Source organism: Echiichthys vipera (genome assembly GCF_963691815.1).
Source record: "Echiichthys vipera genome assembly, chromosome: 12".
Classification (NCBI taxonomy): Eukaryota; Metazoa; Chordata; class Actinopteri; order Perciformes; family Trachinidae; genus Echiichthys; species Echiichthys vipera.
In genome coordinates, this window is record NC_139837.1 from 30,331,988 (window position 1) to 30,346,129 (window position 14,142).

General features: G+C 42.9%; 1 protein-coding gene across 1 annotated transcript in view; it reads right to left on the reverse strand.

Annotated features, from left to right (window-relative positions):
• The window catches only part of adck1 (aarF domain containing kinase 1), a gene marked incomplete at its 3' end in the record, with an annotated part of 137,081 nt that extends 125,467 nt beyond the window's left edge, over positions 1 to 11,614 (reverse strand). Inside the window, exons 1-3 of the mRNA XM_083924799.1 lie at positions 11,491 to 11,614; positions 6,179 to 6,318; positions 4,939 to 5,022 (exon numbers count right to left, since the gene is read on the reverse strand). Coding sequence (XP_083780925.1) covers positions 4,939 to 5,022; positions 6,179 to 6,310 — 216 coding nt within the window. The 5' untranslated portion in view covers positions 6,311 to 6,318; positions 11,491 to 11,614. The remainder of the gene's footprint in view (positions 1 to 4,938; positions 5,023 to 6,178; positions 6,319 to 11,490) is intronic.
• Between the last annotated feature and the right edge of the window lie 2,528 nt (positions 11,615 to 14,142).

Sequence of the window (14,142 nt, forward strand, 5' to 3'; positions counted from 1 at the left end):
CAACAATTAAGTAAATTGTCACCAGGTGCCAGATTAACACCAATAACTGGGAGGTATCTGAAAGTGTTCTCTGATTTTGCTTACTGCCTTTAAGTAAAGGTTTTTGTTGAAGTGCCTTGGTTATTTACCAAAACATGCTAGTGGGGACTTCCGGTATGACTATGAGTTAGTGAGTTACGCTCAACCCTGCTCCGCTAAAAATCCTAAAAAGAAAACCCTGATATACAATACAGAACTGCACCTATAAGTGCAGGCGACCCTTGGTCTTAAAGCGGTGAAGTCAAATCTTGTAAAACCAAGCAGAAAAGGAGGGAAAACACAGACGCAAGCGAAGTTAACTGACGTTAGGACGTAAGGCATGGAAAATCTAGCTAGCAAAGAGGCTACCGGAGCACGGAGGCTCCTGAGGGAAGCGCCAGCGACCTAACAGGAGCTAAATCCGCGATACTGGCAGCAATACACAGCTTGAAGTCAGAGTTCTCAACCAAACCATTGAAGAAAACAGGAATGAACTGGCCGACTGCACCGAAAGGATAAAGCAAGCAGAGGTGCGTTTATCAACTGTGGAGGACGTTCACGCCAAGCTACAAGAAACCCCTAAAGTCAAGTCAAGTCAAGTCAGTTTTATTGTCAAAAATTGCAATATGCATGACATACAAAATGCAAAAAATGAAATTACAGTCCTCTCAGACCCAGTGCAATCGGCATATTAATAATTAAAAATAAAAATAGACTAAATCACTAAAGCACTGAAGAAAGAAAAGTTCTGGAGTATAAGGTTGTAGATATGGAAATGAGATTGCGCCTGAATAACCTGAGGCTGGTGGACTTGCCCGAGGGGACCGAGGGCCCAGACCCTTGCTCATTCCTGGAGGGCTAGCTCCCGAAGGTGCTAAACTTGGCTCTCCTGCCGTGCCCGAGAAGAGACAACGAAACTCAACCAAGAACGTTGATAATGAGATTCCTGAACTACAAGCATAGAAGTTACAGTGATGAAAGCGGCTAAGGTAAAGAAAGACATCAACCTTGCCACAGGGGTGCACAAACAACGGAGGCAGTACGACTTGGTGCGCCAGCAGCTGCTGAGCCTGGCTCTCAGACACGGCATTTATGCTGAATTTATGCTGCTGTCAATGGGCCTGATATTACTCTATCCCCAGGACTCAGTCCCCTGCTTATATGGACTCCCAAAAATCCACAAAGAAGGAGCCCCGCTCAGGCCCATTGTCAGCAGTCACCTACAACATTGCCAAGCACATAGCCAATATCCTGGCACCACTGGTGGGCAACACCCCACACCACATCCAAAACTAAATAGAATTTGTGAACAAGGTCTGAGACTTAAAAATGGATCCAGATGAAACCATGGCATCCTACGACGTGATTCCTTGTTCACCTGTATTCCAACCATGGAGGCTCTGGCCACAGTAAGAGTGCAGCTCACACAGGACAAGTCCTTACACAACCAAACAAATCTCAAACCAGACCACATTTGCCAACTTCTGGATTTGTGCCTGAATACCACATATTTCCAGTTTAATGGCACTTTTTACAGGCAGAAACACGGCTGTGCCATGGTTTCACCGGTATCCCCTTTTTTGGCAAATTTATACATGGAGGAGGTAGAGGGGACAAGGCTTTGAACTCCTTCAAAGAAATAACACCTAGCCAATGGTTCAGATATATGGACAACACATGGGTTAAAGTCAAATCCAAAGAGGTGCAAATTTTTACCGAACTCAGTGGACAAAAACATCAAAATCACGAGAGAAGAAGTCAAGGACAATAGTTTGCCTTTCTTCGACTGTGACGTCCATTTGGAGAATGACAGGAGCCTCCACATTGAGGTATACAGAAAACCCACTCGCACAGATCAATATCTACTGTTTGACACCCACCACCCCCTGGAACACAAGCTTGGAGTTGCCATAACCCTGCAACACAGAGCTGATAACATACCCACCAGCAACTCAGCAGGATTTTCAACAAACACTGCATCCCTGTGTATTTCAAACCCAGTAACACACGCAGACAGAGACTAGTACATCCCAAGGACAGAACACTACACACCCACAAAAGCAATCTGGTTTTTGCTGTCCAATGCAACGAAGAATGCAAAAAAGCTCTACATTGGAGAAACAAAACAACCACTGCATAAACGCATGGCCCAACACAGGAGAGCTAACTCCTCAGGCCTGGACTCTGCTGTCCACTTACATCTCAAGGAGATAGCCCACTCATTTGATGAAAACAAAGTCCACATCCTGGACAGAGAGTACAGATGGTTTTAAAGAGAAGTAAAAGAAGCCATCTGTGCAGAAGTTGGAGGTCTAAGACACCACTTATCACCAATTTACAATGCTGCCTTTTCATCTTTTCCCAGGAGATTCAACAATCTAACCTCAAAGAACAACTGTTCACAAATGGCCTCCTGTGACTCAAACGACTATCGTTAAGTCTCAATAGAGCACTAACGAAGTCGAAACCTACTTCCCACCAACAACTGTCACTCCAACGACGGTCGTTGGCACTTGGAGCCCAAAGGGTTCCACTGACATCATCTGCCTTGTGAAAGGTTAAATAGCTGGATCTCCACACCAGATAGTTGGACCAGTCCCAGCCTGATCAGTTGCGTACATGAACTGATGAAGCCTCTTGGATGAAAGGTGAAAAGTCTTCCTAGACAAATAACCAAGTCCAGTTGCTTTGGACTGAAATTGCTTTGGGAATAACGAAGACCTGGACAAATGAGAACATTCACAGGCCTAAGCATGTTATGAATAAGTTTAAAGACACGATTCAAAAAAGTTCTGCAGGAAACACACACCTTAAAAGAAAACATTTTAAGAATTAGAAGGAGGTGGCTGGGGAGCATCTATGCAGCATCATTTACATCACAGGCCAGGGGAGTTGTGACACTAATCCATCAGTCAGTTCCCTCCAGGTTTCTAATGTAATCGAGGCTACATTTTGTAGATATTTGATAGTCCAGGCTGCTCTTAGTAAACTTTAATTTGGTTAATATATACGGCCACAATAGATGACCCCAGCTTTTTTATAAATGTATTTCTCATACTTGCATCCCTCCCAGGAGAGTATATAATTGCTGGGGACTGGAACTGTGCGCTATATCCAGTCAGGGACAGATCTACAGGTACCGATCATACTCATAATAGAAGAACAACCATTAATCATTTCATTAAAGAATTAAATCTGTCAGACATCTAGAGACACTTGAAACCTAATGATGTTGCCTACTCCTATCATCAGACATACTCACGTATAGATTACCTTTTAATATCTGCATCATTGGTTTAAAAAAATACAGGATTGTTGTTACGGCAGTATATGTGCTGTATGATATACACAGATGGGAACCTTATTAGAGATCCATCTAGATGGGATCAGAAATGCTTACAGTACTTGGGAACAGAAATAGATCATTATTTTAAGGATTATACAACACAAACAGCAGCATTTATCAAGTGGGATGAGGGAACATATAATAAGTTACACATCGTCCAAATCCAGGGAGTTACACCAGACAAGAAAACAACTAGAATCCAGAATACAAATTCTTCAAGAGAAGGTATTCAGGAATAAAACCCCAGAAGCAGAATATAAAAAAATATCAGCAGTAAGGGCAGCATCCATCAATTATCAACAATAATGGCGATACAATAATAGATCCTGCTGGCATAAACAGGGAATTTAGGGAATACTGTGAAAACCTATATAAATTCCAAGTCAAATATGACCCATTTAGCATGATGACACAATGTATAGCACGATGACATTCAACCACCAGATGCCACAGTTGCTGTGGCTGCAGTTTTTCATTCCAACCAACCTGCTATACAGCATTTCAGAATGTTTGTAAACAATAGGTGTTAAGATACTTCCGGCTGGCAGAACGCAAGCGGTTTACACTGACCTGAAGCAATCCAGCCGGTTACTGTAAACAGTGTTGTTTAAATAAAAAAACAATAGACAATATTTCAGAATAAATCAAGTATTGATAATTTTTTCTCTAATTTTGATCTTCGATACTAGTTTGATTTTCTTTCATAAAATACAATAAAAACGCACAAAATTCTAAATTGCTGACTTCTGGTTAGGTAGAGCTAGTAAAAGGCAATTTTAAATAAGTTTGAAATGATGAGAGCTACATTGATTTCAAATTTTGTAAATATCTGAGCAACACTGCCCCAGCTAAGGCCTTCTACACATTAGCACACGCTATGGACCCAATCGCTGTATATTCAAAGTTCAAAGATTTCAGAAGTTTTCCTGTCTGCAAAGGCCTAAAAGTAATCGGGGGGCACCATAGAGGCGACTGCGACTTGCTATGCCCAGTCCAAATTGTAAAATCAAATCGGAAAAATCAGAGGTTTGAACATGGGTGTAACGTTTTGTTAGTTTGTCAGGTGGGGGAAAAATTAAACAACGAGAGAGTAATGATCATACCAAATTTGTGAATATCAAAGGAACTTATTCATTTGGGGACGCTATGGAGCCCGCTGGCCATGCCCTAGCACAATCACTGCAGAACTTGGTAATTTTTGCCAGTTCACTGACCTTTCCAGCAGCAGTCTGCCGAGTGAAGCTGACTGAGCTGTGGCCGTCCAGCAAACAAATTCCAGCATAAATCACTATATATTGAATATTGGACTTACATTTAGTAGGGGAACTCATCTTGTTAAATAAAAAGTGGTCCGGACAACCAGATATGGACATATTCTGTGCCATTTGACAAACGGGGAAGAATGGAACAAGCGGAAACATTCCCACTGAGCTGTTAGAACTGTGATCTGTGCAAATCAGCACATCTCCTTTCACCTTGCTGTGCTGTGAAAAGCATAGCATGAATGGTCGCACTGCTCACGGCTTGAGCCAGTGCAAGTATCCCCACTCTACACTATGGCACTGTTTACCTACCTTGGACCTGAGTGCCCAGTAATCTTCTGTGCCGTATTCCACATGTTTGAAAGCAGTCAGATAGTCAAAACTGATTGCCGCCGTCTGCAGATGAAGAGAGTAGTGACATATAAAGAACTGAGATGTCAGTAATTACACTTTTCTTTGAAAACCACTGTACAGTCAATCAGAAAATGAGCAAAAACTAATTTAGGTTTGAGTGTTACCATAGAATAATACTGACATTATCAGCTTTACAGTATAACAATCTTTGTGAATAGGATGAATTGGTTCGCAAAGGGCTGGGTGACAGGATAGAAGTTATTGCTGATAGAAACACAACATTTCCTGAATTGACCACTTCACAATAAATGCTTTAAAATCACAGGGGACTTCTATTGTGAAGAAGTTATAGGGAATTAATGTGTTTTGCAGTTTTACACCAAATCCTTCAAAGTCGTATGAAAAGGGATAGCAGCTGCAATACCTTGCATTATTATTATAATAATAATAACAGCAGAAGTCATTGTGCCTTCCTCATGGTTTTTTAATCCTATAGCCCGAAGAAAACATTGTTGAAATCTACTGACACAATGGTTCTCTAATTTTTCTCGCTCTTCAACAAGGTTTTTGTTGAAGTGCCTTGGTTATTTAACCATGTCTGTGTGGGTTTTCTCCTGGTTCTCCGACTTCCTCCCACAGTCCAAAGACATGCATGTGTTAGGTTAATTGATGACTCTAAAATTGCCCGTAGGTGTGAGTGTGAATGGTTGTCTGTCTCTGTTTGTCTCTATGTGCCCTGCGATAGACTGGCGTCATGTCCAGGGTGTACCCCGCCTTACGCTCGATGTCAGCTGGGATCGGCCCGAGAGATCAACAAGAGGTTGAAGATGGATGGATGGATGGATGGATGGATAGTAAAGCAGTGGTACAGCCACAACAGATATTTCATCAAATTCTGAACAATAAAAAATAACAATATTTTAAGAATAAATCAAGTATTAATACTTTGTTCTCTAATTTTGGTTAACTGTTGCCACGGTGAGCTACCCTGCTTAAAAATTGAACTTGAGTTAGGACCAAAAATAGCTGGCTTAACCCACTAATCTTGCTTGTTTGTATAGGCCTCTGCTTGCAAAAACTGACAAAATGTAAAACACAAACACATCAGGACAAAAACATCAAATATCTAAATTGGGGGTGCATCAAATACAAAATCCCCAAATAAAAACTCTCAGGGCAGAGGTGTGCAGCAACTCACAGTGGCTGCAGCTCGTCCGAAGCGGATGACACTCAGGTCATTAAGATCCAAATGTCTGTTGTAGAGGTAAACCCCAGAGGAGGCAAACACTGCTGTGGCCAGAGAGGAGACTTTGAGGAGTTGACTCGCCATCAGACCCACTACGGGAGGAAGAATGAGTATGAGAAATAAGTCCTTTAAGAGCAGTTCAAAAAGTGACTTAAAAGTAGTTGTAAGAAAAGTGATTTAGAGTGAAGTCATTTATCTTTGGTTATCACCATTCACAAAGCCCTAGCACTGCCACTGTATTTTTATACACAATTAAATGGTTTTTCGTTTTGGGCTAAAAATGGACTTGAAAAATAATTGTGTAGTCATTTTATTTACAAAGCACACAAACAAAGACAAAATGATGGGAGAAAAGCCATGTGAGAACAAAATAGGAAGGAAGAGCACTATGCAAGCCACAAAACTCAGAGATGCTGCAGTAAGTTAAATTTTTGCCAGTATGTAACGCATACCATGCCACCATAAATCACAACTTCAAAAAGTACTGCACATGGAATCATTGACTGTTCATACCTTTCTTGTTTATTTGTCCTAAACAGCTAACAGAGTATCACTGCTTACTTAACTGTTTCTATATTAGTAAAGGGTCCCTGTCATGTAATGTCTACTCACCCCCAGTTCTTCTCACCATCTTGCTTTTTTCCCAGCGTACGGGACTACTTTATGCATGATTCAGTGATATGGATGAATATCAACACGCCCTAACTGACTGACTAAACTAACTGATCATGTTTTTTACAATGCAGTTACACTGGTAAACAGTTCTAGGGCTCAAGAAGGCGACCGAATGGTCGCATCTTCATTCATTCATTCATCTTCAACCGCTTATCCCGGGGGGGGTCGCGGGGGTGCTGGAGCCGATCCCAGCTGACATCGGGCGTGAGGCGAGAGTGTGACTGAATTTTATGTCCATTTGCACATGCGCGCCCAGATGTCTTGCCATATCAATCTGTAAGAGGCTAAACAGCAACAGAGTGACCAATAAGACAGGAACAATAAGAACTGTAAGAGGATAGTGCCGTCAGCACAGTAACACAAAAACGTAACCGTGCAGTCACACCAAAAGCGAGCTGGGACAGACGGCAGCTCCCGAGCGGAGTGACAGCATTACTAAAAAGTTTTCATGTCAGCACTATGGTAAGAAATGAACGGTGTTTAACTGATTCATTGACTTTATTTCTCCGCCCAGCGAGTGAGGCAGCAGATGATACACAAAATGATCTGATCAGTCAATGTAGATACGGTTCATATGTTTAAAACACATATACAGATTGATCTGATCAGTCAGTGTAGATACGGTTCATACATTTAAAACACATATACAGACTGATCTGATCAGTCAATGTAGATACGGTTCATATTTTTAAAACACATATACAGATCAATCATCGTGTGCATGCGCGAAAAAGTTGCATGCGCGAAAAGTTGCATGCTGCCTGTTGCTACTCCAACCTTTGAGTTCGCTTTTTTAAATTTTCTTAACTTCTATTCTTTTTTGTTCGTTCTGTTTCTTCCCCCTAACGTCTGTGAAGTTCTTCCCTCTACAATGAGGTTACTTTCAATTGTTTTCGTGTTTTTTTCGTGCTGTTTTTATCTTCCGCCAAGACACGCTGTCTTTGTTTACTCCAGGGATCGCCCCAATGCCAGCGGGCAAATCGGCCACACAAACTGAGATTCTACCCAAACTCTAGAGAAAAACACACCGGGGATGCAGAGGTGGGAAGTAACATCGGGGCAATAGTGGAGGGTCAAGACAGGACGGGCTTATGGAGAGGAGAAGATTTAAGCTGTGTGTCCTCTCTGTTGTTATAGGAAATGTACGGTCTCTGTACAACAAAATGGATGAACTAACGGTGCTAACGCAGAGCCAGCTGGAGTACCGTGAGCGCAGTCTGATGTGTTTCACAGAGACATGGCTGCACAGGGACATTACGGACCAGAACGTTTCTGTGGATGGCTTCGTCACCATTTGGGCTGACCGGGACTGCACCGAGAGTGGTAAGAGGAAAGGAGGGGGATGCTTGCTGTTCTAGTAAACAGCAGATGGTGTATCCTGGTCATATCACCGTGCAACTCTGTAGCCCGGATGTTGAACTGCTGGCTGTTGGACGTCCATACCGCCCAGAGAGATCCCGCATGTCATCACTGTTGTTCTGTACATCCCTCCCTCTGCAAACCTGACATCTGCCTGCTGTATCATACACACCACTATCTCCAGACTCCAGACTCAACACACCAGCGAGTCTGGAGTCACGTCGGGAGACTTTAACCAAGTCACCTTGGATAGAGTTCTGCCGACCTTCCAACAGTATGTGAGCTGTCCTACCAGAGAGGAGAGGACCTGATGAATGCCAACATTAAGGATGCATATATCTTCTCTTCTCTCCCCCCTCTGGGCAGGTCAGTTCATAACCTGGTTCACCTCAAACCCTGCTATGTGCTTCTGGTGGAGAGGAAGCCTACGACCACAAGGACTGTGAGGAGGGGGTCTGAGGAGGCTTATGTGACACTGCATGGCTGCTTTGAATTCGATGGGCTCACTGAGTGCATCACAGAATACATTCAATTTTGTGTGGACTGCAATGTCCCAGCTCGGACTGTAACCTACTACGACAATAATAAACCTTGGATGACCAAGGACATTCAGGCCATCCTGAATAAAATCAAGAAATCATTCAGACCATCGGACCAGGCCAATGAACTGAAACTATTTTTCAATAGGTTTGTTACTGTGGCCCATCTCCCCCATGACTCTGCTTCTGCAGGCCCCTCAACTAATGCCACTCTACGTCACCCTACTCCTCCTAACAGACCCCTTGACTGCCCCTCACCACCTCACTTTCCACCTACCTATTTCACCCCTCCCCCTGCACTACATCATGTCCTCCACAACCTGACAAACTCAGCCCTCCCCGAAAGGACACCTCTTCAGTCTCCTTCACGCCTGACCTGGTGAGAAGACAGTTGACAAGACTCCACTCTGGCAAAGCTACAGGCCCTGGCGTATTTCCCGGGGTGCTTAAAGCCTGCGCCCCCCCAGCTTCGTGGAGTACTGAGTCAATTATTCAGCTTAAGCCTGCACCTCCAGAGGGTCCCTATGCTGTAGAAGACACCCTGCCTCATGCCTGTGCCAAAGACGCCGCGTCCCAGTGGCCCTCAGGACTACAGACCGGTGGCCCTGACGTCCCACATCATGAAGACCATGGAGAGACTTGTCCTGGATCAGCTGAGGCCGATGGTCAGGCCCTTCACTGATCCGCTACAGTTCGCTTACCAGCCCTGCCTGGGAGTTGAGGACTGCATCACCTACCTGCTGAACAGAGTCTACAGTCATCCGGACAAGCCTACGAGCACTGTGAGAGTCATGTTCTTTGACTTCTTCAGTGCATTCAACACCATCCGTCTATCTCTACTGTGTGAGAAGATGGCTGCGATGTAGGTGGAGGTCCCAAAAATGTCTAGATGGGGGAATACCTGATGGGCAGACCACAGTATGTACGCCTACAGAACTGTGTGTCTGACAAGGTGGTCAGCAACACTGGGGCACCACAAGGGACTGTCCTCTCTCCCTTTCTCTTCACCTCAGACTTCAACTATTGCAGTCCTGCCTCCCTTAGAAGTTTTCTGATGACTCAGCAATAGTTGGCTGCATTGGAAAGGCGGATGAAAGTGAATACAGGACTGTTGTGGGCAACTCTGTCACTTGAGTTGAATCATCTGCAGCGCAACGTGACTAGAACAAAGGAGCTCGAAGTGGATCGGAGGAGGGTAAAAACACCTGTCTCCAGGGGGTCCCTGTGGACACTGTAGAGGAGTATAAGTACCTGGGGGTGTACTTCAATAATAAGTTGAGCTGGACTAGAAACACAGAGGCTGTCTACAAAAAAGGGCCAGAGTCGACACTTCTTCCTGAGGAGGCTGAGGTCTTTTAACATCTGCCGGACGATGCTGAGGATGTTTTATGAGTCTGTTGTGGCCAGTGTGATCTTCTTCGCTGTCACATGCTGGGGCAGTGGGCTGAAGGTCTCAGACACCAACAGACTGAACAAACTGATCAGGAGGGCCGGTGATGTCGTGGGGTAGGAGCTGGACACCCTGACGACCGTAGCAGATAGGAGGATGTTGTCCAGGCTCCCGTCTATCCTGGACAATGTCTCCCACCCTCTGTACGACACACTGGCCCAGCAGAGGAGCATCTTCAGAAGAAGACTCCTTGCACCCATATGCACCACAGAGCCACAGGAAATCTTTCTTGCCTGTGGTCATTAAACTATACAATGCATCCCTAGGAGAGTCTGTCACCTCCTCTCTGTAATTCAGACTCAATCATTAACAATCTGTTCTTTTGCATATTAGTCTGGTATTTTTGGGCGGTTATACTTTACCTCTGTGAGTACCGTAGGCTACACCGCAGCTAACACAGGTACTATGCAAAGACACCTGCAGCCCCACCACAGCTCTCTGCTAAAATAAAATACTGACAATTTAAATTGTTAAAATGTTGTTGTGTATCGTTTTTGTGGACTTAATATCGTGTATCTTGTCACACCCCTTATTCTGAATGTATGGTATATTTTTTAATATTTAACTGGCATCACAGGTTTACCTTCTATGTTTGATCTTCAAAAGAGCACAATAAAAATGTGACATTGAATTTGAAACAGCATATTGTAATTTCTGCATCTATTATTGATTTACCGTGTGTGCCCCTAAAATTTCTGGTTACATCCGTAAAATGTTCGGTTGGGGGCCACAGTGCTCCTAGTGAAGAAAGAGCCCAGCAGTTCTAAAAGCACAATAAACACATCGCAAGTTGACCCAACAAAATGATTTGTTCCACCATTTAGATCATTTCTGTTTAGATGTGAATCTAAAATCTGAAGAATGTGAAGTCTGAAAATACATTTGTTCAATTTTGAATAATTTCGAGCATTTTATTGGCGGGGACAATTCATGTTTTTCAGAAATTGGGGAGGATGTCGCCCCGTCCCCCCTCCCGTGATCTGCACCCATGGCTGTTACGTTATATTGCTGCAGCTGGACGCCTTAGAAACCACGCGTGGACTCTAATTTATGTTGTGCACAGATTACTGGAGCAGCCTGTGGTCTGCCAATGCGAAATTATGCAAACTGGCTGTATTTTATAACAAGCGTGTGTTGTAGACTAAACTACCCCACAGTAGCACAGTCACCTGCATCCACACAGAACCGTCAGCTGTCAAAAAGAACACTGTGTGTGGAAATACTAGTTAAGGTTACCTTACCGGTGTTCCGCGCGCGTTGTCTGTCTTGACCTCTTCACGAGCCGAGTTTCGACATGAGAGCAAAGACTTCTGGTTAGTGTAGTACTACTAGAGACGAAGGCTGCTACATTCACATTTGCTGCCGATCTCCCACGATACTCTATAGAGGAGTTTCCTTCGTGTTGCCTATCAATGGGTCAAGCTGTATGCGCTGATATGGTAAGAAAAATGGATGTCTTGATTGTCGCTGTTTATGATTGATAAAACTACACTTCGGTCGACCACGATGACGTATTTTACACGCGACACACGGGGGTGCGTCCATGTCCTCTTGTTTCTATGCCCATGGCCGTAGATAGCATAGACATATAAAGAGTAGATGCCGCATCGAACGTTGGGCCGCGAGACATGCGGCCGCCATCTTGGACCGGTCCTTCTCCCAGATCAGTTCTATGAGTGACTCGTTGAGCCTCTGAGTTGAGCAGCAGAAGGAACAAGATGCCAGAGCCCTGTGCAGCGTGTTCCTGCTCTAATCTAATATTACAATATTACAATTCATAATCAGTACAGTACAGTACAATTTTAAACAATTATACATAAATCCATGCATTTTTGAATGTTATAGTGAGTCCCTCAGGCTGTGGCAGGTAGATACATATTTAGCTGCCAGAGGAGCTGCTGTCCCTTATTTTATTATTATTATCTTGTCACAGTAGAGGCGTGGAGATTAGCCTCTGTGGGAATCTTAGTTAATTTACCCCCCGGCCAGATGTGTGTGTGTGTGTGTGTGTGTGTGTGTGTGTGTGTGTGTGTGCGTGCGTGCGTGCGTGTGCGTGTGTGTGTGTGTGCAAGCCTGTGTAGATATTAAAGGAGAAGCAGGGAGGAGAGGGGTTGTCGTACATGTGGTCCAGTGTAAATGGTTACACATTTCCAGCAGTAGGTCAGCGGAGGATGTGCTGTGGTTTCATGAGAGGAAGACACTTCAGAGACAGTTCATCTCAGGTCACCTCAGATATTCTCAGTTTTGTCTTTTTAAATACTGAACATGACATTGAGATGAATTATGAGATAATTTTTCATGTCATGTCACTTTTTTTTTAAGTTTAGACTATCAAAGGAGAAGTGGCAGAATCTGATAAACATCCTTTGCTGTTAAACTGTTTCATCAAACAGGAGCAACATGATGTGGGCTTTATTATAAAGAATGAATCAGAGATTTAACATGTATTTCCACTCTGTGCCCGATATTCTCACAGCTGAACAAAATGTCCCATACATTTTTACTTGGTTCTCCACATCTCCACTTAAAGCAGGACGAACGTCACATGTTTGTAAAGCAGAACTGATGAGTCCAGGCTTTTTTAGTTCAGTTGTACCACAGAAGTTGAAACAGTCTGAAAAGAAAAAATCATACATTTATTTAACTAAGGAAAAATCTTAAATGGTTTGTATAATTTAAAATGGATATTACTGAACTATGCCCCGTGTTTTTGTTTGCACATTAAATACAATTACTACATAATTAAAATATGTAATAAAGAAGACATTCACATAATTAGACCTTGCCTAAAAACAAAGGACACAGTCATTTTAGATACTTTACAAAGTACTCCTACAACATCACTTTCTTTACCAATTAGAGCTACACTCTCATTGGTAACTGTGCAATAACAAAACAGTGTGAAAATGATCGATTTAACAAAATGTTATATATATTTTTATACCACACACACTCGCTCCCTCTCCTCTCCACTACCACGACTATGCGACTGGCAGAGCATGGATCATTTCTGAATATTTATTAACATATAGGGTTCGGCTCTTGCTTTTTTTTAGTGCTTTAAATGAAAGTGTGTCTGTTTGACTTGTATTTAGATGTGTCCAAAATGTCATCTCTCTCTCTGACCTAATTGTATTGATACTCTTGATTTATATGTATTTTAATTTTCTCTGAGTGTGTGTGAGTGTGTGTGTGTGTGTGTGTGTGTGAGTGTGTGTGTGTGTGTGAGAGAGAAAGAGAGAGAGAGAGAGTGAGTGAAAGAGAGATTTATGTATTCATGTATGAAATACAGCCTATTAATACTCTATAAATGATTTCTCTTGTTGTGTTTATATTTATAGTGTTTGCAAAACACCTATCATACATCACATATATCATATATCAGAATATTCTATTACTGTTAATCCCACTGTGAATATTAAAATACGCTGAACCGTGTCCTGTCCTTACACTGAGTGGAGCGGGCGACCGGGCCAAGATGGCGGCTCCACCGCTCGTCAGCGCCAATAGGCCCAACGTTCGATGAGGCGTCTACTCTTTATGTCTATGGTAGATAGTCCCTCACTTGACAAAGCCCCTTGCTTGACGGAAGTGACGCAAATGTAGTTTTTTTTAACTTTATTGAAAGTCACGCAATAGTTTTTTTAATAGGTTATTTAAACTTTTTTGAAAAAGCACAAAACATAACAAGTTAAAGGAAATCTTTTTTTTAACTTTATTACTTTTTTGAAAAAGCACAAAACATAGCAAGTTAAAGGAAATCGTTTTTTTAAACTTTATTGAAAAAAATAAGTTTTCGTTTTTTTGAAAAAGAACATACAATTCCCCTCAGTCAGGTCTCAGTCCTTTATACACAGTAAGAGAGCGTATCTGACAGTTAATTTAGTCCTGAA